The 24,825-nt window shown below is 37.5% G+C and overlaps 1 protein-coding gene across 2 annotated transcripts in view; it reads right to left on the bottom strand.

Moving 5' to 3' along the window:
* Nucleotides 1-24,484, bottom strand: part of GALNTL6 (polypeptide N-acetylgalactosaminyltransferase-like 6) — an 849,045-nt gene extending 824,561 nt beyond the window's left edge. Inside the window, exons 1-2 of one of the 2 annotated variants that reach the window (XM_004682397.2) lie at nt 24,398-24,484; nt 23,691-23,996 (exon numbers count right to left, since the gene is read on the bottom strand). In XM_004682397.2, coding sequence (XP_004682454.1) covers nt 23,691-23,828 — 138 coding nt within the window. In that variant the 5' untranslated portion in view covers nt 23,829-23,996; nt 24,398-24,484. The remainder of the gene's footprint in view (nt 1-23,690; nt 23,997-24,397) is intronic. The other variant, XM_012724993.1, reaches the window with a different exon arrangement.
* Between the last annotated feature and the right edge of the window lie 341 nt (nt 24,485-24,825).

The following is a 24,825-nucleotide window of genomic DNA, read 5'->3' as shown; positions in this document are numbered from 1 at the left end:
GCTTGCCAGTATTTTATTAAATATCTTAGGCTATCACAAACTTAAAATTTTCTGTAACTTAGATTTACTATTCCCAGTGTGATTCTGAGAATAACTATAAAATTAAGTTTAACATGTATTTCATCAAAATATTCTATTTTTTGACACATCAAAAACTGTCACACTTAAGCTTTGAATTATTTCAAATGCCACTGGTTTAGACACAGTTGAGGCCACACCTCCTAGTGATAACTTCAGACTGTATCCAATTGGCATGAAGAACATAACTAGATTGGGCAAAGTCTGGTTTGCACGCATTTTTCTTTAGCAACATACTAGAGCCATTTTTATAAATGTCTCTAACAATCTTCTAAGCCCAGCATGAAATCGAAAAGCTTTTTTTTTTTTTTTGGTAATTCACTTAAACTTATGCTGTATTTTTCATGAAATAATAATGAAATGTTTATTGATTCCAATTCTTTAGTTTCTATAATGGGTATTTCACCACTACATCTAGTCAATATTAGCTGTATAAAACCTTTGTCACTGACACAAATTTAACTGAGTAATATTTCACTTGTGTTCTTTCTCACTTTATCAAATATAATTAATGACCTTGAGTTCGAACTTCCATCCTGCCTCATTTGATTAACTTTCTTTCAAATTCGGAGGGTAATGAACAAGAAATCTGGAAGAAAGTCTTCCTCAATCCCCTAACTGATGTATAAGGTTGGGAAGTCAGCCAGCCAAGAACTACCTTCAAAAATTTAACAGGGAGGGCATGTTATAGTACTTTGTTGTTCAGAGTGACTGAGGACAAGAAACAGAAGTTTTTGATAGAAAATTCATAAAGTTTCAGGCATCCTGGTAGGAAAGTTTTCACTAAAACATAACATGGCTCCTGTCACCAGGAACAGAAGTGACCTACATTTTATTGAAGAAAGTTCTGAAGGTTATTTCTCAGTAGACTAATTTTAGGTGAAGGTCATGTGGATGTTTCCAGTTGAGTTTGTTGAAATCATTCTGATAAGAGAACTACTCAAGATAGTTCAGGAAAAAATACATTATTTTAGGACATAAATGTAATATGATGATACACAAGAGAAGCCTGACTGAACTCTTGGGAATTTATACATTGTCACAGAAAAAGCTATTGCATTCATGAAAAGATTCATTTCCTAAAGATCCATTCACAAGAAAAGAAAAGAAAAAAAAAATCTGAGGACTTAGTTCATGTTTTCTTTTAACATATTTTCTCTCTTACTCACAGGCTCCCTGCACTGCTCAGCCACAGAAGACATCAGCACAAACCCCAACATGTGTCTCCTAAACTCAGTGCACCCATAATTGCTGAGAAGACCGGGGGCAGACAAACAGGTGTTTAAGGTCACAGAATTCTCTGTGTTGGTGCCAAACGTGGGGTTCCACATGACACACAAGTCCTGTAGCACAATAATGTGTGTGCACACCATTTTGAGAAACTCTGCTCTTACACAGGGAGCCAGCTCTGGAAGCAGAAATGATTTTAGAATGGACTCTTTCCAAATCTATACCATAAGCAGCCATGGCAAAGTCACTCAATGATGAAAAATAAAATGTAATATTGTCTATAATAGGGTCCAGATTATAACGTTACTTCGCTCTTAATAAAATATATCTGAACTCTTACAGAATACATCTTCAGCTAGCCCCTAGAAGCTCTGTGCACCATGCGGTTAGACAAGAGTAAAGGCTTACTGCCGTCCAAATAAATATCCCTGCTGGCACCACTTCAGTAATTCACCTAGCCTAAGGTCATTCTAAAGCAGTTTAAATGCATCATTAACCCACAATCCTCTAAAACACTAAAATACTTAAATAAATTACAATAGAGTAGGATGAGCCTGAAGAGAGGGAAAACTGTCAAGATATGATACATTTAAATGATGCAAAAAAAATCTAAGATTCATGAATAAAATATTGGTAAAATGAAAAGCATGAATAAAGAGTCCAAAGGACATGACACATCCAGTTTTATTTATCCAGAAAGATTAAGAAAATGAATCTTGGACTTCACCTTTCTGCTGTGCATTTACATTCACTTAGTTTTAACCTTGGTAACTCAAAATTTTCATGTTCATTTTTATTACAATCTTTTTCTTATTTCAGTCATTTTAGTTATTTTGATTGCTGTCCTAGCAATCACACTTGGCATGGGTGTGAGAAGTGGGGGGTGGGGTGCCCCAGTGGGAGTACCATGATAAAAGCTGACATATATGTGGAAATTAAGGAAGATGGCAGTAAACTGGGATATGAATTTGTGAACTGAAATTTAGGTCCCCAAGTTCCTGGCTTTTCCTTACATAAACAAATAATAGATACTTATGGAATATAACTTGCCTTCCAGATAAATTACTCAACAATCAGTAATTCAGATTAAATATATATATCAGACTAAAGAATCACCTGTTGAATAAATCAACAAGTTAAAAAATTCATGGAAGTGACCCTCCCTAGTGGAGCAACGGGTTAGGATGCAGCACTGCAAGCTGGCTGCAGCCACTTCAGTGTGAGTTCGATCCCCACCCCTGAGGTGATCCACATGGCACAGCAGACTTCTTCTGTCTCCCCATTGCTCCCCTCTGCAATATACTTCATCAATCTGCCTGTTCTGCTCCCCCACTCTGTCTCTGGTGAAGCTTCTCACCACCCCTGCACCTCTGGCCTGTACCTCAGTTCTATATGCATAAATAAAATAAATCTTTAAAAAAATATATTCACAAAGGTTTGAGTTCTGAGGGAGATTTTAACAGGACGCCAAGCAGGCAGCACCTCACTAACAATCTTCTTACTTCATCCCCATTCTGATAATGCCAAGACTGTCATCGTGTTCTTTGTGACGCTGCCTCCCTCCCTCCCACACACACACACATCTGCAAGCTTTCCTGTTAACTGTGTCATCTGCACTGCCACATGAAGAAAAAAAAAAATGCTGGGCTTTTATTTCTCATGTTCAAGGTTCATCACATGGGTAGTAGGACACAGCCTGACTGGCTACAGCTAGAAGACTTAGTACAAAGCAGGAAAAGCTATGTCTGGGGAAAATAATCACAAAATGTGGCAAAGAGCAGATTCTGGAGTGTTGCTATGACTCCACCTTAGCAAAGCAGTTAGTTAAACACACAAAAGCAGGTAAGAGAATGGAAGCTGCCGGGCTGAATGAAAGGCCATGGAGTGGGTCTGACAGCTCAGTGATGCAAGACGGCTAAGTCCTGGAGACTGTTCTTACATTGTATGCACACAGTGAGCAACGCTATGCTGTACACTCGAATTTCGAAAGGGCTTATAAGAAGTGTTCTTACAATAATAATAAACACAACAAAGGCAGCTGTGCTTTCTTTACTCCAGTGATGAAACACAGCACTTACTGTTGACACCAAACCCTGAGCCTCCCTAGAAGACAGGGGGTGCAGGATTTGCATCCATTCTCTTGTTCTTTCCTGTTTACAACCTTTGGGTTGACAGGCATCGAGTGGACCAGCACTTTGTTGCCTGGCCTGATGTCTCTACACCTCAGGCAGCTGAGAAGTACATACATGCACCAAAACCACCATACAGGCAATGAGTATGAGAAAGTCAGGTTTTGAACACAAATTCATCAGTGCTTATAGTCATGCGATTTTAGCAAAAGATAACGCAGCAGGATGAACAAATTAATTTGCACAGCATCTATGACATGAATGCCAGTAGGAGGGGAGAGGAAGAGAAAAGGAAAAGCAGCAACGTTATATGCTCCTGTAGCTTATATACCGGAAAAATATATTAGTAAATTTAGAACTTGTTAACCAGGGATGAAAACAGATAAAACAGTGGAGGGATGAACTGTATGGAAAACTCTTAGTGAAATAGGCCCATGTGAATCCAGCATTTACCTGGAAGCTACAAAGCAGAAGAATATGACTCACTGTCTAGGCAGGGCCTATAGGTTTACAGAAGTGAGAAAGTGTCTTCCTCGTATCTGAGAGCAATGTCTCAGGAATGACCTGATGGGAGGTCTGGGTAACATTTCTAAATGGGGAATGTAACATGTAACTGATAATATCCTCATAGCATTTCCCCTCTTACATTATTTTGAAACATAAGAGTAGTTGCAACATTACACATTTATTTTTTCTAAACTAGTTTATATATTAAGTTGCTGACAGGATTGGTATTCTCCTGTGTAATCGCCAAAAATCAGGAGACCAACACTCATTCATGATTGCCATTTAAACCTCAAATCTACCTCATCAAATGTCAACTAATGTTCCCCAAAATATCTTTAAAGGAAAATGGTGTAGTTTCAGAACCTTGCATTGCAGTAACATGGAGTTTCATTATATCTTTTCAGCGTGGATTTGGTCCCAGGCTTTTCTCGGCTTCACGTTCACTTTTCCGACATTCTCTTGTATGTCATGTTGGGTTTCTCATTGTTTCATAGGATTTTAACCAGGTGCATCTTAGGCAGGATAACCACAGAAGAGATACAATTTCCTTATAACAGCCTATCAGCTACCCACAATTTCAATTTGACCCATTACTGGTGACCATTTTAGCCACTTACCAATTGTGGTGTCTGTTGACTTTGTACACTGTGAAATTGCTTTTATGCCCTCTGTAATGTCAAGGCATTTACATACATACTTACAGCTACATTCATCCTATAGAGGTGTTACAAAACTTGAGTTGACGATGTCTCCACCTCCAACTTTAATATCTCTTCTATGTTTTTGTTTCTACATATCCAACTGTAACTTTCCTTTTCCTTCATATTTTACTTCACCAATTTGTTCCCTCATATTCTACCCTCATTTGTCCCCTCATAGGCTTCTACCAGTCAGCACCTGACATTGCCACAAAAAGGCCTTCTCACTGTTGCAGGCAAACACCCCATTTTCACATCTCTCCTCCGCCTCAGCATGAACTGATTACAACTCTAGGCCCTGAAAATGACTCTAGAAATAAATTCTGGGGAGGGGAAAGTGGAAGAAATAAGGGAAGGTGGGAGTAAGAGTAAGAGGAAGAGAAGGAGGGGGAGACAGGAAAGAGGGCAGGCTGGGTAGGGCCTTATGATAAATAAATAAATAAATTGCTCTCTTCTTCTTTTTTAAAATCAAGATTTAACCTCAGGAAATTTGAAAGACATATGCTTATATAATAAGCATCCTGGCATGATATGATCTAAGAGTGTTGCTTTCTAGTTGTGTAATAAGGAATATAACTGGCTTGTATTCCCAGTTCTTGGAATGTAGCCTCTAAGTGAGATGAGTGTCTGTGTTATTCTTGTTGCTCCTGATAATTTATGTTAACTAGGCGACTCATGGGGTCCTGAGATATTTTAAACTGAAGAGATGACTCAGAATGAGTACCTGCAATGGCAGAACAGCCATGTGATCAGAAGTTTTGTGATTAGTGTGAGCAGGAACAAGAAAAACTGTTGACAGAAGATATTCTATTAATGTTATTATTGGTGGTATTATTTTTTGAATCTACATAGCTAAGTCATGCCACCTTAACCACACCCTGCAGCTCCAAATATTACATAGAATCTAATGAGTGTCAAATACTGCAATCAATATTCTAACTTTTTCTTCTTTGCATATCCTATCATGAGAACTTTCCAGAAAATGTTCCCATCTTTCATTACAATAATCAATGTGGTTATTGTTATCATTAACTAGTATTTTAAAATGAGAAGACAATAAATTACTCTGACAGGCTGTTTCCATTATAAGATGTATCATAAAACTGTCATTAATAAACAATTAAAATGCAGACATGTAACACAGATAACTAATATAAATAATTGGAAATAGCCATATTCAGCTTTCTCAGTATGTCACAATGAGTAATTAGAGATGGTAAATAACTTTAAAAAACATGCTGTGGCCCTCCCTGGTGGTGCAAGGGGTTAGGACGCAGCACTGCGAGATAGCCATAGCTGTTTCAGTTCAAGTTCGATCCCCAACCCGAGCTGAAAACATGGCACAGCAGACCTCTCCTGATCCACCCGCTGTTCCTCTCAGCAATGTAAGCAGTGTACTTCACTGATCTGCCTGCTCTGCTCCCCATTCTGTTTCTGGTGAAGCCTCTCACTGCCCCTACACCTCTGGCCTGTGCCCCAGTTCTGTAAGCATAGATAAATAAATCTTAAAAAAAAAAAAAAAAGCAATGCTGTGTTTAAAAGTAATGAAAATATAGTTTAGTGCTCTATACATCTGTACATATGAAGATATTCTATGGAAAGTGACATACTGTGGCATAGTCAACCTGTCCAATTAATATATCTTAAAATTCAGCAACATCTAAGCCATATTATTAAATTAAAAACTACTGTCAAGCTCTGAGTTTTAAATTAGTATCAAAATACTCTCTTCTTGCAGAACTAAATGCACAGTGACATAGAACCATCATATGTACATGTGCATAAACACACAAGATACCTACAGAGAACAAACCACTTGGCTGAACTTAGGAAAACATTTTCTATAGAACTGTAGAACCCTATTTTATCCTTGCCACAATAAAAACAGAAAACCATGGACAATTAAGTAGAAAATGTGTCCATGACTTCATAAATTATTTTAAGTTCACTTCTAATTGCTAAGTAATGGGATTGCCATTTTTTTCTCCAAAATAAAACAGTAAAGATGCTAAGAGGAAAATGCAGAATGTTCTTCAGGAGATAAGTCTAGGTGTAACAAAAAGCAATAAGCATAGGTGCTGCCTTTAGTTCTATCTGGACTCTCATTTGTTGTTAACTATGATACCCAAATTGCTGTGGTTAAATGTTCTCTATAGTGTTTTTCAATTAAAATAAGCCAAACACTCTCAGCTTCCAGACTGACGTTTCCAAAGGATGGGAGCACCAGGGTACCTGGCAAAGCAGGGATGTTTAAGGGAGAACTTCATTAACTGCTGGAAAATTAACACCTGACTGAAGCTGGGACTTGACTGTTAACTCATGGTGTGTTTCTAACAAGTAAATTTGTTTGTTTGTTTGTTTTTTTATCTGACTGATGAAAAAATTAGACAAGATTATTTCATCCACCATAAAATGCCAATCACTTCCACTTGGCATATGGGTAAACTGTATTTGGTTTAACAGATTATTCAGAATTGTAAAACTCCCGACTGAGGAGCACTGACATAGCACACTGCAGCCTCTACCTACAAACTGGCTTCCCAGTGTCATGCTAAAGCCAGAAATGTGGAGGGTGGCAGAAAAAGTTACTTTAAAACTGAAAACCAGTATCTTTATTTTGCAAATACAGTAGCTTTTCAATTCATGACAAGAGTACAAAAACAAGCATGCAAAGTGTGACCTAAAGTAGGTAACATGAATGTTTCATTTAGTTTAAATAATTGTGCTCAAGCATATGTTTCTAGCTGGTAAAGATCAGCATGGGTTAGAGAAAGTTACTTGAAGTTTGACAATACCTAAGAATGTTCTGGGATTCCCTGGTGGTCTAGGGGCTAAGTCGCAGCACTATCATTGCTGTGGCCTGAGTTCAATCCTGTGCAGGGAGCTGATCCACATGGCACAGCAGACCTTTCTTGACGCTGTTGCTCCCCTCAGTGTATTTCAGTAGCTCCACCTGTTTTTCTTCCAGCTCTGTCTCTGGTGAACCTGCTTAATGCCCTCCCCACACCCAGTTCTTTTAAAAAAAGAAATAAATTTTTAAAAATCACAAAAAAGAAAAAAAAAGGAAGCATTCTAAAATAATTCATATGATAGAATACATTCCTTTTAATAGATTGAACCACCTGTACTTAACAGATCAATTCTGCACTAATACACATACAGTGAGATATTTTAACAACAGGAATCTCAATCACATTATACTTTGGATAGTACCATGAGCAAAGAGTAGTGGCGGGGGGTGGTGAAAAATCAGCTTTCCTTGCCATAGCAATTTTTTTGTGGAGCCTTCATACTGTTTACCATAGGGGCTGAACCAACTTACATTCCCACAAACAGCTCCATCAACACTCATTATCCCTTTTTAAATCTTATTTTTATTATAGTCACATTGTATTAAAACACTATGTAGTTTTCAGGTGTGCATCATGAGAATCAACATCTGTCTATACGACATTAAATTCACCACTAAGTTATCCATATTATACAAGAACACTAATTTGAAAATATATTTGCACCTCTAAGTTCATTGCATGCTATCTACAACAGCTAAGATATATATACAACATAAGCGCCCGCCAATAGATGAATAGGTTTATCTAGTCTAATTTCTTTATACACACATACAGGTATATAATGGAATTTTATTGAGTCATAAAAAAGAATGAAATCTTTCCATTTGCAATCACATAAATGCACCTTGAGGGTACCATGCTATGTGAAATAAGTCAGAGAAAGACAAATACCATAAGATCTCATATGTGGAATAAAAGAAGAAAAGAAAAAGAAACCAAACAAACAACATCAGAGCTCATGGACACAAAGATGACACTGTGGTTACAGAGGTTGGCAGGCTAAATGGGTCATAATAGTCAAAAAGTGCAAATTTTCAGTTACAAAAGTATCACGGGCACATAATGTACAGCTTGGTGAATACAGTGAGTGACACTGTATTGTATATTGAAAGCTGAGTAGATCTTAAATGTTCTTTTCACAAAAATTATTTGTACATGTGAATGATGGTTGCTAACTAAACTTATTGTGATTGTCATTCCACATGTACAAGTATTGATCCCTTCAGTTGTACGGGTGGAACCCATTTAATGTCAATCATGCCTTGATAATATTAATAGTAATAGTAATCAAACCAAAAAAATGCCAGTTTTTTTGGGGGGTGTGAAAAACAAGCAAAAACACTGCAAGTGATTTTATATACTAATTTTGGTTGCTTATCTACTGTCATTACTGCTCAGTACATACTAATCTGGTACTATAGAATAGCACTAAAATCCAGATTTAGACACCCTCCTAAGCCTCCTTCTGTTGATTAAAGTAAGCATTTAACATGACCATAACAATTGAAAGGGATCACCAAATTTGTAACGTCATGGAAGTTACATGGAAATTCTGTATACAGAAATGAGGATGAATGATCTTATATATTTTGCTTTGATGTAACAGTAGGATTTAAACACGTTATGTATTAATACTTGTATTAGAACATTACATATACAAGCTTCAAATATTCATCAGTGGCTAGTGTAGAGACCTACCTACTTATTACACTTTAACTCTGTGATATTTTCACCTGGACCCACTAATTCTTATTCACTATTCCTAAGTGATGGTATTGATAACCATGGATCTATTTTTTAATATCTATTCAAATCTAGGGAACCAGGAAACAAAATCACTTTTGCTACAATAAGAAATTAAAATGTTATCCAGTACCTTCCCTGCAATACGCTATTATGTCTATCACCCCTGACAATGGACAAAATTCACACCCATGAGAAATACATGAAAATATACTCGTGTGCATAATACACTGTCAAGGTCATACATTCTAAAGGTAAGTTACTATCTAAAACCAGGTATGGTATGAGTAAAAGTAGACAAAAACTAAAAATAAAACAATTTACAAATACATATAAATTAAGAAAAACACCCCACACATCAACGCCCCTTTAATCTCAGTAGCTTACTATAACACAGATCTACACTTTGGACAACATGTATCTGTATTTGGGTTAGGTGAGCCCTTCTCTACGTTGCTTTGATCCCCAGACTAGTGTCGATGCAGTAGTGTGCATGTGGAGATATTAATGATATTTCTACAGAGGGACAGAAAACATGGCAACTCACTTACTAGCTCGTAAAACTCCTGTTCGTTAAGTGAGATGTGTCATTCCTGTTTGCATTTCATTGATCAATACAATCTAGCTGGCCACATATGATTTCAATGGTTTTTGTCTTATCCTCCTGCCAAAGAAGTAATGTAGGGGGCAGATGGAATATCTCACAAGACTGTGGTAACACACACATAAAAAAAAATCCTCAAGAATATCAAATATTTTATATGTGATAAAAATGAACTTTAGATTATGGAAATAATGCATTAAACAATAGCACTGGGAATATTAATGATATAAAAAATAAACGTAAGTCATTAAATAGAAATATTCTACTCATCTTAATGATTGGATTCCAAACATAATTTAAAAAATATGAAAGTACTGTGGTGGCACAGTATTAAAACACAGTATTAAGAAGTTAAAGCCACTTCAGCATGAGTTAAATCCCCGCCCCAGAGTTGATCCACATGGTGTGGCAGTCCTCTCATGACCCACCCGCTGCTCCCCTCAGCAGTGTACTTCGCTGATCTGCCTCTTCTGCTCCCCACTCTGTCTCTGGTGAATTCTCTCACGGCCCCTGCACCTCTGGTCTGTACCCCAGCTCTGTATGCATAAGTAAGTGAACCTTAAAAAAAATGAGAATACTGACAGATGTACAACTACTATTTCACATTTTGAAAGGACAAATATCTGTAGCAAATTTTATATATTTAGATTAAAATTTATTAAAGTAGTCCTTAAGAAAGTTTTCATCAGAATCTATTCAATGCATCATTAAAATGAAATTGAAAATCTTTTTGTATGTAAAAATGTTGCACAAATTGATATTTGTATGTATCTACAAGAATGAGAGAAAATAAATAGCTAGAGTAAATATATTAACATAATGCATTTACATAGATAAGTATGTCTCAGTAAATATAAATATGTTATTGGAAGTGCTCAGAGAAAAGGCAGAAATTCATATAAAATGCTGTAGATAGAAAAAAAATAGCTTTTAGTCTTTGGTCAGAATTGTTCTTCCAGAACGCTTGCACATACTTTCTCTTGATGATTAACATAATTTCATGGACATATTACCATTAGTGATTGTACCTAGAAAATGATATTTAGCAACAAAATGTTACTATACATGTCATGTTTAATAACATGTATTACTCTGGTAAAAAATAATCTTATAAGAACATTTGAAGTTGGCATCTTGATGAATAGATATTCTCAGCTAAAACCATTAAAAGACTAATCAAACTATTCTTCCTAACATTCCTGCCCTTCTTTTTTTTAAATGAATATAATCAATAAGCCTCTTATTGAAAGTCATGTTAATGCACTAAGGAGACGAACACAGAGCAACTGAAATGAAAGGTCAAAATTAGGTGATTAGTGGATAGAAATGTCAGGATGAAAAGTTCAAAAACCTAAAGCTGACCATACTACTAGTATAAACAAAAGGAAATATAATTAATGTGCTTGAACTAATTTAGCATTATGAAGAACTTGCGCTGCCATCTCATCAAATGCAATGCTATTTAATTATCAGAACAGTAAGACATTTCCCCCCAAGACAGTGCATTAAATATGCCTTACCAAATAAAGCCTGTCATATCTTTTCAAGCTCTTATAACTTTTCCCTAATCTCTTTCATAAGTTCTGCCCTTGAATTTCTTCCCTTTCTCTCCCTGCTTCAACATCCCTGCTACACAAGTGCTAATTAAAATTAAAGTGAACATAGGTAAATCAAGGTAGACTTTTTTCAATAGGAGGGGAGCTATTCAAAAGAGAATCTGTGCTAGAGAATCAAATTAATAGAAGTCTTAAGGTCTGAAGCATTCAAATTAAAATAACCCCCTTGAAATACATCAATCTATACTTTCTAAATGGCTTATTTTAATGAAGTATGCTGCTTACTGCTCCCTTGTAGGTTGTATTAATGAACTCAACCACCAACTTTTTTATAAATTAGTAAAATTTTAAAAACTAGTCTTTGCTAAATCTTCACACTAGCTATTTAACTGAAGACACTAAATGCCTAGGTATTCCAAAGTGAGAACTATATTGTAAAGACAACTTTACAAAGTTATCAGTCATTCATGCCTTCTACAGCATACTCAAATGTCCACAGTTAATGAAATCTTATTGTGACTTTCAGCATCAGAATCAGTCAAGTCTTTCCTAATAGTGTATCAGTCAAAGTGACATTGATAGGACTAAAGCACGTAAATGGAACTTGAATTTATGAGTACGAAAACGGTTTACCTTTTTATATTTATAGTCGCCTGGTAGTACCAACATGTTTCACCTGTAACTCCCCTCAGCAGTGTATTTCAGTAGATCTGCCTGCTCTGCTCCCCACTCTGTCTCTGGTGAATTCTCTAGCCCCCAGCATCTCTGGCCTACAGCCCAGCTCTTGTATACAGAAATAAAATGAATCTTTAACAAAAAAAAAAAAAGGCATTAATCTAAAGATTGATAGATTCCACTATAAAAACAAAGAAAAGTTGTTTTTCCTTCCTTTGGAAAGACTTAGGAAAAGTACATAAACCTAGTATGATCTGGAGAAATTTCTCAGAGAGAACTTGAAAAAATTAGAAATTACCCAGAAAAGGATAAAACATATGCACATTTCTGGAGGAGAAAGAATATGAACTTCGGCACGTAAGCAGTTAAGTGGTGAGCAGTTGAGCGCATCAAGAAGAGTTTCACATGACAAAGCCACAGTAAAGACTGTGAACTTGGGCTCAACACATGGGGGACAACAGAATCACAAACTGCCTTGGCCTGCTCAGTTCAGCACTTTGGACAAAGGACCCAGGCTGCTGAGAGTGTGGGATAAGCAGAGGAGGCTGCAGGCTGGAGTCCCGAGTGGAGGGTCTCCAGAGAAGTGTCCACGGTGCCCCAACAGGGTGGTGGCCGTGGTGGTTGGGGAGTGCAGATGTGTGAGTGAAGTCAGAGATGGTCTAGGAGTTGCAGCGCTCAGCAATCAACTGAACTTGAGAGTGAAGATAACGAAGGTAGTGGTTGTAAGGACACACTTCCTTTACAGCAGAGGGACAAAGGCCGAAAAAGGTTTAGGAAGTGGAAGATGAATTTCATTTAGACAGCTGAAGTTTAAAATATCTGTTTCTAGATTTCAACTTGATATGTGGATCCTATGTTCACAGGGAAATTTGATTTGAAAGTCAGTAGGATTTGGTAAGTGAAATGGCGAGGGACTGGGTGAATTTTCCCCACCCTCAGGAAAAGTGCAGAAAAAAAAGTGACTGTAAAGATCCTCAAGAATATATTTGATGGCAAACAGCAGGAGCTGTGACACTGACAAATGTGTTTGCATATGGGTGATGGATGGTGGGGGGGGGGAGAAGAGAAAATAGGAACTTGAGAGGTGATGTCTAAATTACTAGTACAGAATCCATGTTTTCCTGTTCAGTCTTTGTTTTCCAAAGTTGTTTTTTCCAACCTTTTTGCTTTTTAAGACTCCTACCCAATACTTCTTTGCCTTCAGTGGAAGACTGAAGTAATAGGGAGTACTTAAAGCCTATCAAGTACTATGACTCATAAGCACTTTGGGGAATTAAGAGAGGCTTCTGGTGATAGCGGGTGAAAGCAGTTACACATTAGCAGGAGTCTGATTCTGCCCGAGGTGACACGGCTCAAAGTGAGGGACTGGACACATTCACTTTGCCCAGTGAGAGAAGAGCGACAGGGCATTAACTAGAGGGTTGCGTGGCCATGAAGGGCATTTCCCTTGCGTTCCTCAGGCAGGTTTAACTAGTGACGGGCTAGCTGGCTCAGTGAGGAAAAGAGGGAAAATGAATGAGGGGGAAAGTCAGTATGTGAAATTCCTAAAATAAGTTACACGCTATAATCTAGATAGAAGTGCTGTATTATACTAAATTTAGGGGCACTTTGCCACAGGAACAGGAGGTGTGTGGAGAACAAGGAAATAAATGTAGGTGCTTTGCTTTTATGGCAGGCGACCTTGACGGTCCCAGTAGGAAAGTCCTAGGCTGTGGGAGAAGATTAAGGATGTCAAGTAGTGAGCAGAGGAGGAGAGGTGGTGGAGTGGAAAGTCCGAGCAGAGCAGGAAGGGTGGGAAAGCAGTTTGGGGAGGGAAACTGCTACAGAGAGAGTGGTGCGACCCTCAATGGTACCTTAGACTCCAACATGTCAGTTTGTACTTTTTTTTTTAATAACGTAATAGTTTATTTTTCCATCATTTTGTGCCTTTTTCCATCTCAGCTGTAATCCCCGTGGGCTTCCCATCGCCAATTCACCCATGTGCCATCACCATAGTCCAGTGCACTTCCCTCCCCCCATTTTTGATCCCATTCCACACTCCACCCCCTAAAATGTCTCTGGTATATAGTTGTTCATTATTATTATTATTATTTTCTCCCCTGGTCCTTTATGCTTCTGCTATGAGTGAAAGCCATCTGGTATTTTTCCTTTTCTTTCTGCTTATTTCACTAAACATGATCCCTTCCATGTTGCTCCATCCATGTTGCTGCAAAGGCATGTGTTTATCTTTTTTGACCCTGAAAGCATTTTCAGATAACCCTATACAAAAGTTCAAATGGTTTTAGTGATATTATTTATATTTCAAAAAATGTATCCCATCAAGGAAGAACAGACAGTGAGAAATCCACACCGCGTAGCAAGAAGAACCCAACAATATGAGGGAGACCATCATCATAACAGCACCCATGGCACTGACACAAAATTCTCTGCTAATTCTACTGTGCTTCTAAGGCAGAATAAGCCCGTGGTGCAAGTTCTAAGCCTTTGAAACTAAGTGTTATATTATTCCTATATGGGTAAGAAAGAGAAGTTAAAGGTACTTCAAATGTTTTTTAATGCCAAAATTTTATGACTTCATGATTGATCCAATTTCAGTTCTCCAGAATTCTCCTAGGTAACATCAGCCAAGACTTTGAAATTACAGCCAAGTGCAGTCCAGTTTTCCAAGCATTTCATGCACTGTAACTTATACACCCATAACATGAACTCATTCAAGTCGCCATCCATTTCACCCATTTTAGAAATGGAAATTCCAAAGTATATTGAGGGTAAATTTGCCTAAGGACACAACAGCAGAAATTCAAAGAATTGCCACCAGAACAAGAACAGAATCTGTCTCAAGTATGTCCTGAATCACTGTGGAGATTTCTTTTCATGGTTGAGCTAATACATGGCTAATACATGTTGCTACGGTTTAGGTTATTTCGAGTATTATTTGTAGCATATGGTCAATGATAAATAGCCCAACACTTCAATACTGCAGAAAAGTAAATTGTATTATCTTCACAAATTTGGTGAAAAAGATTCTCTTCAAATTTGCAATATAAAAGAGTACATATGTCATGGATTTCTTGTGACTATTTGAGAACAATTTAATATGGTTTCTGACATATGATGAAAATTCAGTAAATGTTACATGAACTTTTATTATTAACACATTGTCTTTTACTCTTAGTCCTTTTATCATAAAGATCTAATATTCTTACTATTCACATATTATACTGAAAACCCTAGCAACTTAATATTGCTGTCTTCATGTCCATAAAATAAATAACCCCACACCATCCCACTGCCTACACCCCATTACTTTCACCCTTTGTGCATCCACTTATCACTTGCATTTACTTTGACAACTACACTGTTCACTTACTGACTAGGTGGCCTCACGGCTTCCAGACATCCCCATTCAGTATTATACTCTTCCATCCTTATTACAGATCCATATACACTTTAATAAACATCCAATTACCTATTTGTCATCTAGCTAGCTAATGCATCTATAATATATTTACATTGTTTCACACTTTACAGAACATTTCACAAATGTTTAATTACCTCTCCAAATTAGTAAGATAATTGCACAGGAAATGTCTCAGACCTCCCTGGCAGGAAACACTCAAACTGTTAAAAGCAAATATTCTAAATTTACTTTTTAGATCTTTACAACCTTTCCCCGCTTCATTCCTTTAGCTTTTCCCCATGTTTCTCCATTCTCTGTAGAGACTGACTCTGCCTTTACTTAGCATCAACCTTTTGTTTGTTTTCTGCCAGCCATATTTAGCTGTTTATGTGAAAGCTCACCCAACCAGCAGTTCTTATTTTTCTTAAAATATAAGACAGCATTTGCATATCATTCTTACTATTTAACCTTTTGCAATTTTATTTACCTCTGGACAGTTGTTTGTGATTACCAGACACTACCAAGGACTAATTACCAAGCCCAATACCCTTTCAAAGTCCTCACATCCCTGAACTATGCACCTGTGAAAATTACTCATTATTTCCTCTTTGTATTACTCCAGCATTAACCCACTCAAATTTTATCGTGTGCTTTACTTAACTAAATTGAGTTAGAGGGGAATCTGTTTCAAAGAATTATTAGAGGGCTGAATGAGTAAACATACATAAGACACTTAGGGTAATATAAATATTATACAGTACCAATGTTTTCTTTACCTCTTCTATGTATTTCTCATAAAGCAATGTACAGGTGAATATATTCCCTTTCTTACTAGTAGATCATAAGCTACATGAAGACAGGTTTCTCTTTCATCACTTAATTTGTCTCAGGGTGTAGCACAGTATCATGGATATTTATCAACAATAGACAGATTGATAGATGTATATATTATATATTTTATTGTATCATTTTAGTCTTATACATTATTTAAATCTATTTGCTACCTTCACTGAAAGATCTAAAAGTTGAGAAGGTAGAAAAATGGTATCTGTTAAGCTTCCCTTAATTAATTATTATGTACCAGGCAATTAGCATATGCTAATCCAATTAATTCTCTGCTATGAGGTGATACCTATGATAACATATGCAGAACTGCGGTTCAGAGATGTTGTGACTTGCCCAGTAGGTGGTGAGACGATACCTAACTGAAACATCTGATCTTTCATCTCCCTAGCCCCAACCCTGCCCAATTTGCACAGCAGACGCAGCTCTGCTATTCACCCCCCATAAGACTGAAGCTCTGCCTCATGGGTCCACTTTATTCCCTTGTCTCTAAATTCCCATCATTCTTATGCACAACTCTACCCTGCTGTGTTTGTTTCATGAACATCAATTTTACCTCTCAAATTCATTATTTAGAAAACTAAAAATGGTCCCAATGTAATATGCATTCTCTGCCTCCCCTAACTCTACTGCAAAAATAGTAATTCTGCAAAGTAGCTTTATGATTGTGATCATTTCTCCTTTTTTCTTCAGAATAACCCTTTCCTCTTACAACCAAGTTTTAAACAACTGAAATATTTTTAAGATTCTTCTTTGTAATGAATGTAAAGGGGGAAAAAATGCATACCTGTGAAGCACTAACATTATTATAGGAAATAAGGGTCACGGTATAATAAAAAAGACCTGTCTCCTTTTTTCACTTTTGTATTAACAGCTTCATTTTTTGATAAGTTTAATGCACTATACAAATACTTTGTCATTCTTTGCAATAAATAATTATATAAAAATAAAATTAATTATCTGCCCTTAAGTATTACATGAAAAATTATGGAGAAAACTGATCATTATGGAAACTGAAAATTATGGAGACTGAGCATTTGATTTCAGGGTCTACATCATTACATATGTAAGGAGAGTAAGAGAAGATGGAGATTCTGATATTTGTCTTTCAATTAAGCTCCATAGGATTCCCTTGCTGGGAAATCATGCCTAAAATAAGAAAAACTCAACTCACTCAAATTCGGGTGGCAACCCTGACAATTCAGTCATTTTTATTATGATAAAAAAGTACAAAACGATTGATAATAAAATTCCCTCTCTCCAGCTTTCTGGGCTTCAAGTACAGTAATAACAGTCCATGAGTACTTGAAATAAATTCAAAATTACCACTCCTGCGAGAGAGAGCCGGTGGCCGCCACTCCCCACTGCACTGATTCCACAGCAGACAGCAATACTATGCCCTAGTTACAAGGGATGCAGCTCCAACAGGCTACGTCCTATTGTGATTCTCACATTTGCTAGAGGTAAGTACTTCTAGAGATGGATACATTTTCTTTTTTTAAATCATATTTATGTGTGTGTGTGTGTATACACACATCATTCTTCATTTTGTACATTTTTTCATCTCAGTTGTAATCCCCTGGAAAGCTGTTTGGCAATCTCTCCAACTACTAAAAATGGACCTTCCATATGAACCAATAATTCCACTCCTAGGTATCTATCCAAAGGACACAAAAACACTAATTCAAAAGGACACCTGCACCCCTATGTTTAATCCTGTATTATGTACAACAGGGAAGATGTGGAATCAAACTAAATGACCAAAAGCAGATGACTCGATCAAGATGTGGTTCATATACACAATGGAATATTACCCAGCAATCAAAAAGACAGGGATTCATTTACTTTCTCACGCTCCACAGTTTCCTGGAATTATTTATATTAATAATAGTTACACAGAGCTTCAAAGAATAGAAAATGCAAGAAGCTACAAAGGCCAAAAAAATAATAATGGCAGGAAATAGTCAAGTGTATATATTTTTTCTTTACAAGACCATGTATGGATGCATGTATGTACATTGCTAAGTGAATATATGAAATGAACATGTTTAATGTGAGGATGGAGTCCATATTTTACTACACCACAGATGAAGTAGAAAATTTGGAGAAAGCATTAATGAGTCACCTTTCATCCTAAATATTCCTTTATTTTGTGGCCCTGTTTCTGGCCACGTGTTGGAGTTTGACAGTAGAGGAATGAATGAAAAAGGGGAATGGTTAGCACATCTGAAATGTTTTTAGTTGACCTGTTCCTCTACTCTAGTCTTACAACCACACTTAGCAACAGTGTAGGAACCATTAGATTTCTGGTGACAGATGAAGGCCAGTAAGTGAGCATCTAACATGACAGTCGGTCTTTACCTTTATGATCATCTTCAGAACCTCCTACTTCTTTTCACATTTGCACCTTTGATCCTATAAGGGTACTTTTGTAAACATATGTATACACGAAGGGAAGAGAAAAACATGGTCACATCAGATGCCTCTCAGTACCCACATCTTCATTATAAACAAGTCAATCAAATGAGAAGTGACTGGTAGCAAAACATCCAAATCTGATTCCACAAGCCAGTAACAGCACATAACCTCATTTCCTGACTTTGATTTTTACCCATCATTAAGGTTATTCTTGATATCATTTCATACACATTAATTTATACAGAGCTGTTACAAGGAGAAACAGCTATAAACGTCCCTTAACGCTACTCATGACAAAATTTAAAAGAACCAAACTCAGTCCTCTTCTCTCCATCACTAACATGGCCCTCTTTCTCACTTTATCCCCTACATATTCCACTCTTGACTTGGTTTCTTTCATAGAAAATAAATTATAGGCAGACTAATGGACTCAACACAGCTTGTCCAATTTAGCAACAAACATCAGAAATAAAACCTATCTCATTTTTTGGCAAATCCTGAACAGAAGACTGTTTCATTCTGTCCCCCAAGGGGCGAGGTGATGATCTAATCATGTTGCCATGTAATAGGTCACAGCAAGTAATTAAGACACTTGTTACAGTGGTCTGCGTCGTCGTGCTATCCTGTAGGGAGTTAGAATGGATTTTCCATAAATTCTAGAAAAGGTCCTTTAAAATAGTAATTTAAAATCTACATCTTAGCTAATTAAGAGTAGAGCAGTATGGCTCAAACTAATGCATCATTTCACACCTAGTGTGTTGATAATGGACCAGCCTGAGTGCAGGAAAAGAGAAAACCTTAATCTTTTTTTCTTCCATTCTCATTCCTCCAACATCTAAGGTGTTGCTAAAAAAGAAACACAGACAGTTTTATGATCAACATGGCAAAGGAAAAACACAGAAGCTTGCATAGAACTGATACCAATTAACCGCCATCTTTCCATCAAATGTTTGACAAAACAGAAAAATATTCTTAGGCCAAAGAAGAATCCTCCCTCAAAGTGTGAAGCTGATAGACATCAGAATTTGGACAAAGATGCTGAGCAATCCCTGTCAGGAAAGTTTTGTTTCTTTCGTTTGCTTTTTAATGGATATTAAGCCCCCCATACAACAAATTACAGTATTTATGTGCTCAGATACCAAAAACAACATATTCACAGTAGCTTCTATATCCAAGATGGAATCTCAGTAATTTATACATCTTGGTAAGTAGTGCGATTTATACTATTTTATAACTACAAATAAGAAGGTTATACAATTTAGCAGGAACTTTGACATAATCGTGGACTTGTATATCTAAACCCCTAAACACATAGTATCAGAAACCAATGTCACTGCAATAAAAATAATAAACACATTAAAGATAGAAATAAATTTTAAATATAAATAAAAAATAATTAAAAGTGACTTTAGCATATTTTAAAATGTGCTTAAAAAAGAAAAATTCCAGGCCAACCGTAACTATATAAAATCATTCTGAGCAGCCTGAAAATTTCTAATTTAAAAATTGGGGATTTTGACCTTTTTTTTTTTTTTCAAAATCACAAGATACTTTTTTACTATAAAATGATCATTCTCAAGTAAATACCGCATCATAATCAACAGATTCTTTTTGGCAAGTGTATATAAACAGTTGAAAAAGGAAAGATTTACTGCATCCCAGTAACTGCAAAAATGAACAAAATTAATTCAATTCAAAACAACTATTATTGAGAATTTAACAATAGCTGGGTAAAAACTACAGTCTTTTAAATTTTATTTAAGCCTTAAAATTCTCAAGTTTAATATTCATTTCAGCAACTTAATTATAATTTTGCATAACCCCAACAATAAAACAGAACTCCTGATTAATGCATTACTGAACTATTTTTTTGATCTTTGCTGGCTATAGGAGGAAAAGTAAAAGGTCTTTTAAGTTAATTAATTTGGGGATTTTTATTTCATTTGCTTTTTGTTTTGCATCAATAGTTAGAGAAGATATTGTAATGGCATGGGAATTATCAAACAAATGTTACTTTTAATGTGAAACTACAATAAATAAAAACAATATATGAGTATATAAGACCTGAGAAAAAAGTACAAAATACTTCACAACATAGAAATTAACACACAATTTGTCAGTGTTTTCATTTTAAGTTCCCTTTAATCTATCTCAGATTGTATAGTTAAAAAAAATTATTGAGGAAAATAAAAAAAAATTATTGAGGAGTAAAAAATAGACAAATGATTAATGGTATGCTCTGAGACAATAGAAATTAAGCATATACTTAAAGTAGTAAGCATTTTAGGAATTTGAATTTCCATAACTTACAGTATTCTCCTGCAACTGACTTCATAATTAAAACTATTTTAATCAGTGAAAGTTTTCAATTTCCTGACTACTGCCACACCAGAGTTAGCAGCAGAATTGCTGTTTTACACATTACTGCTGTAAAAATAGACGGTTTATTTGGGCACGTGACTAGGTTTGAATAGCTTCAGTTCTTCTTGCTGTCAGTGCCTCAATCAGCTTGTTATCCCTGCCCTCAGCATTTTATAACTTGGTGAGACGTAGTAAAAGATGGCTTTTGAGGAATACTTTGCAATTAACCATGAAAATGTCTTTCAAATAAATTGCTTAATTTAAATAACATACTAGCCAACAGTCAAACTGCATGCTTCCATTAGAAATTGATATATTGAGCCAACTTACTGATAATATTGAAACACAGATTCATTAGCACAACATTGCATCACAATACCAAACACATTTTATCCATTACTGCAAGTCACTTTTTATTTGGTCAACTGCTTTCTCTCTACCCTCCGTTATGTGTGTATACATTAACTCTTACTTATCTAATATATTTTTAATGTGCAACTTTTATGATATAACCCTGTCAACATATCTTAATTTGCCTTTCAATTATATTATAAATGGAATAAAACCAATTAAAGTTTACCTTTTTCTAATTTACAATTAATTCTTTCAGCAAGTGACCAATTAATTGCTACCTCTTAAACTTCACTTAGCATCTCTATGGAAGTATTAGTTTTAAAAAAAAACTTATTTAGGTTAAAAACCTAGTAAAGTACATGATTGACCTTCATCTTATAACATGTTACTACCTTTTCTTTATTTTTTTTATTTCAAACCTGTTACACAGGTCGCTAAAGTGCAATGTCATAAAATCCATCAATCTGCATTCTTGACAGCATATGAAACTTTGAGAAATAGCTCCTTCTCTTGCAACTACATGCCTTTCATACCTATTATTTTATTACCTGATATGAAGTATCGTTTGCACTACAGAAAAACCAAGAAACGTGTTTTGGAAAGTACAATGACAAGGATAGAGTTCATTTGCCAGATTTTATTTTTCATGCCACTGGACAAGAAAATTTCTCATTAAGGGTCAAAATCAATAGTGTGAGTGAGAAAGTTGCAGAGATCACATTAATAAGATTAATTAGTGTCTTATAGTGGCTATACCAGCAAATACTTCAGATAGCTATTGTTCACTGAATTAGCAAAATTCAAGGAAAAACCATTTTGCTTTTGCTATTTTACAATACTGAAATGAAAATTTTACATAATACCATAGTAATGACTAGTATTAGTAAAATTTTGTTTTATTTACCAAGTACAGGAGAAACGAGGACTTTAAATAGGAAAAAAGTTAAAGAGTCAAAGTGCTCATCTTCCTTTTTTCCTCTGAAATCACAACACAGAAAGAATACTTCAAAGATAAATCCTGATTAGAAAGGATGACAGAGAACAACTGAACCAAATAATGCCAACATGATCCTCAAAACTCCAATCCACCAAAAATCCATCAGTAAAGAGTTAACTTTTAGAGACTGGTTATAAATTTTAGAGACTTGCCAAATGATAAAGCAGGTTACTTCCACACATTTCACAACTAATCAGTCACTGCATAAAAAGAAAATGAAACTTTGCTAAGTATAAGGACACACAGTAAATCCCCATTAATATATATTGCTGTTGTCCACAGACGGTACATAAACACTCAGTGTGTGGAAGGAGCGCAGTGTACACAGGTGATGACCCTTGAAATTAGGACTATTAACATTCCAAGGTGATACCCAGCATTACACAAAAAACTGCTACATCAATATTACGAAGGCTGCCTTCGATTGTAAAAGTTTAATTGCAGAAGCAGTGTTAGTCATCAAAAAACAAGGATTCAACAATATTGCATTTCATCAACATTTTGTGAAAATTATCGGATATTTTTGCATTATGGCTCACGGAGAGAGAGAGAGTGACTGCGATTCATGTCCAGGCACAGCGATGTTCATATTTATGGATTGCATACTAACACACCCCACTACAATGGTGTTTCAGAGACGAAGGAAAGCTTTCGGCAACAACTGTTATCACCAGACTGTGAAACTGAACCGGCAGCCTAATAACTGCCAGCAGACCACACCACACCACCTAGCAACAGCGGAGCAGAAACAGAGACTAAGTTTCCCCGGGTAAAGGCTGTTGCTAAGCAGAATTTATAACCAAAAATATAGGAAAGTGTAGTTTGTCATTTTTGAGAATCCACAATTTCAATGGCTTCACTGGCCCAATCACTTTAATACACTCAAACCCCATGAGCAGCCAGCCACACCAAACCCTTGTGACTAAACTTGTAGCAAACCCCCTCTCACATCCCACAAACAAGCGCCACACCTTGTATCCATTTCCCACATTGCAACGTAATGACCACTTGTGCAAGAGCGTCTTCTCTTCTTCTTGACCTCTCGTATCCTCCCTTCTACTTTATTTTTACTTTTCAACAGATCATCGCTCGGGTCTTAAAACTTCTTGCTGACCCCCGCCCCCCAAACTCGAAGGTCTTGTAATATCAGCCCCGTAGAGATGGAGAACCCCCATTGCTACCCCACACCTGCACCGGGTGTGCCCCGGGGCTGAGCTCTTCACCAGTCCTCGGTGTGGTACTTACCTGCTGCTCCCCGGGCTCTGTAGATTTCACCAGGTGCTTATCCTTGTACAGAGACCACAGACCGATATTGGGCAGGAAAATGAGGGCCACCATGACAAGCAAAGTCATCTGCAGAAATCGCTTCTGTTTCCTCTTCATTGCAAATGACAACAGAGAAGAAAAGTTAAAGACGTTCCCCTGACCGCTTCTGGTGTTAATGCCAAAGTCCTTTCCTCTCCCCTGCGAAGCACCAGAAACTGAGGAGAAGCTAAAAACTTTTGTTGCCTGCTCAGCACCAATCTGCACGATTCAGAGGGAGTTGGGCATCTGCAGAACAAACGCACAGTTACTTTCCCCCCAGAAAACTATGACGAAGGCATTATCTATTGGCTTAGAAGTAAATGACTGGACTGAGGAAATCATTAAGCTTATCGACCTCCATTCCTATAAAGCTATGGAGTAAATATGATCGTTTCACAGACTAATCTTAAGTTATGAGAAAGTCAATCGCTTGCTAGATACTTAAGTGAAGGGGCGCTTGGGAGTCTCCCCCCTTAGTGAGGAGGGCCGGGCTGGGGAGGCGCAGCTAAGTCCCGAGAACTGCGCGGGAGGAAGCGGCTCAGCCCCGGCAGGAGTCAGGAAGAAAAGTGTCCGCTTTTGACAGCGCCGCGTAGCCTTCCTCGTCTTCCCCGAACATCACCTCCGGTGCGCCCCTCGGGATAACCCACCTGAACTCCAGTTCAACTCCCTCGGGCGCCAGCGCGCCGGCGAGCTCGGCGGGCTCCGGGCAGCACCCCCGCGTGGGCTGCGGCCCCCCGCTCCGGGGCGCCCGCGCGCGGTCGGCGCGCTCCTGGGCCGGCGGCGCCTGGCGACCTGGCGGCGGCGAGGGACGGAGGCTACAGATGTCACCGAGTCCAGCCGGGAAGTGCGGGCGCCGCGCCGCGGCTCCGGCGCGGAGCCCGGGGTGTGATCCTCCGCCGAGCCCGCGCTCTGCCCATCAATCTCCCGCGGGCCTCCCGACGCGCTCACGCTCCGCGGCTCATGTTACCATCCTTTTCCGGCGACCAAACGCACCGGGGACGCAGCGCCGAGCCTCGAGAGCGGGGCTCGCAGCCGCCCTCCCCGCGGGGACGGAGGCGGCGAGGCGGGCGCGGGG

Source organism: Condylura cristata, unplaced genomic scaffold (assembly GCF_000260355.1).
Source record: "Condylura cristata isolate star-nosed mole 26May11 unplaced genomic scaffold, ConCri1.0 scaffold00014, whole genome shotgun sequence".
In the NCBI taxonomy this organism is placed as follows: domain Eukaryota; kingdom Metazoa; phylum Chordata; class Mammalia; order Eulipotyphla; family Talpidae; genus Condylura; species Condylura cristata.
Note: the sequence above shows the minus strand (reverse complement) of the source record. Positions and strands in the feature narration are given on the sequence as shown.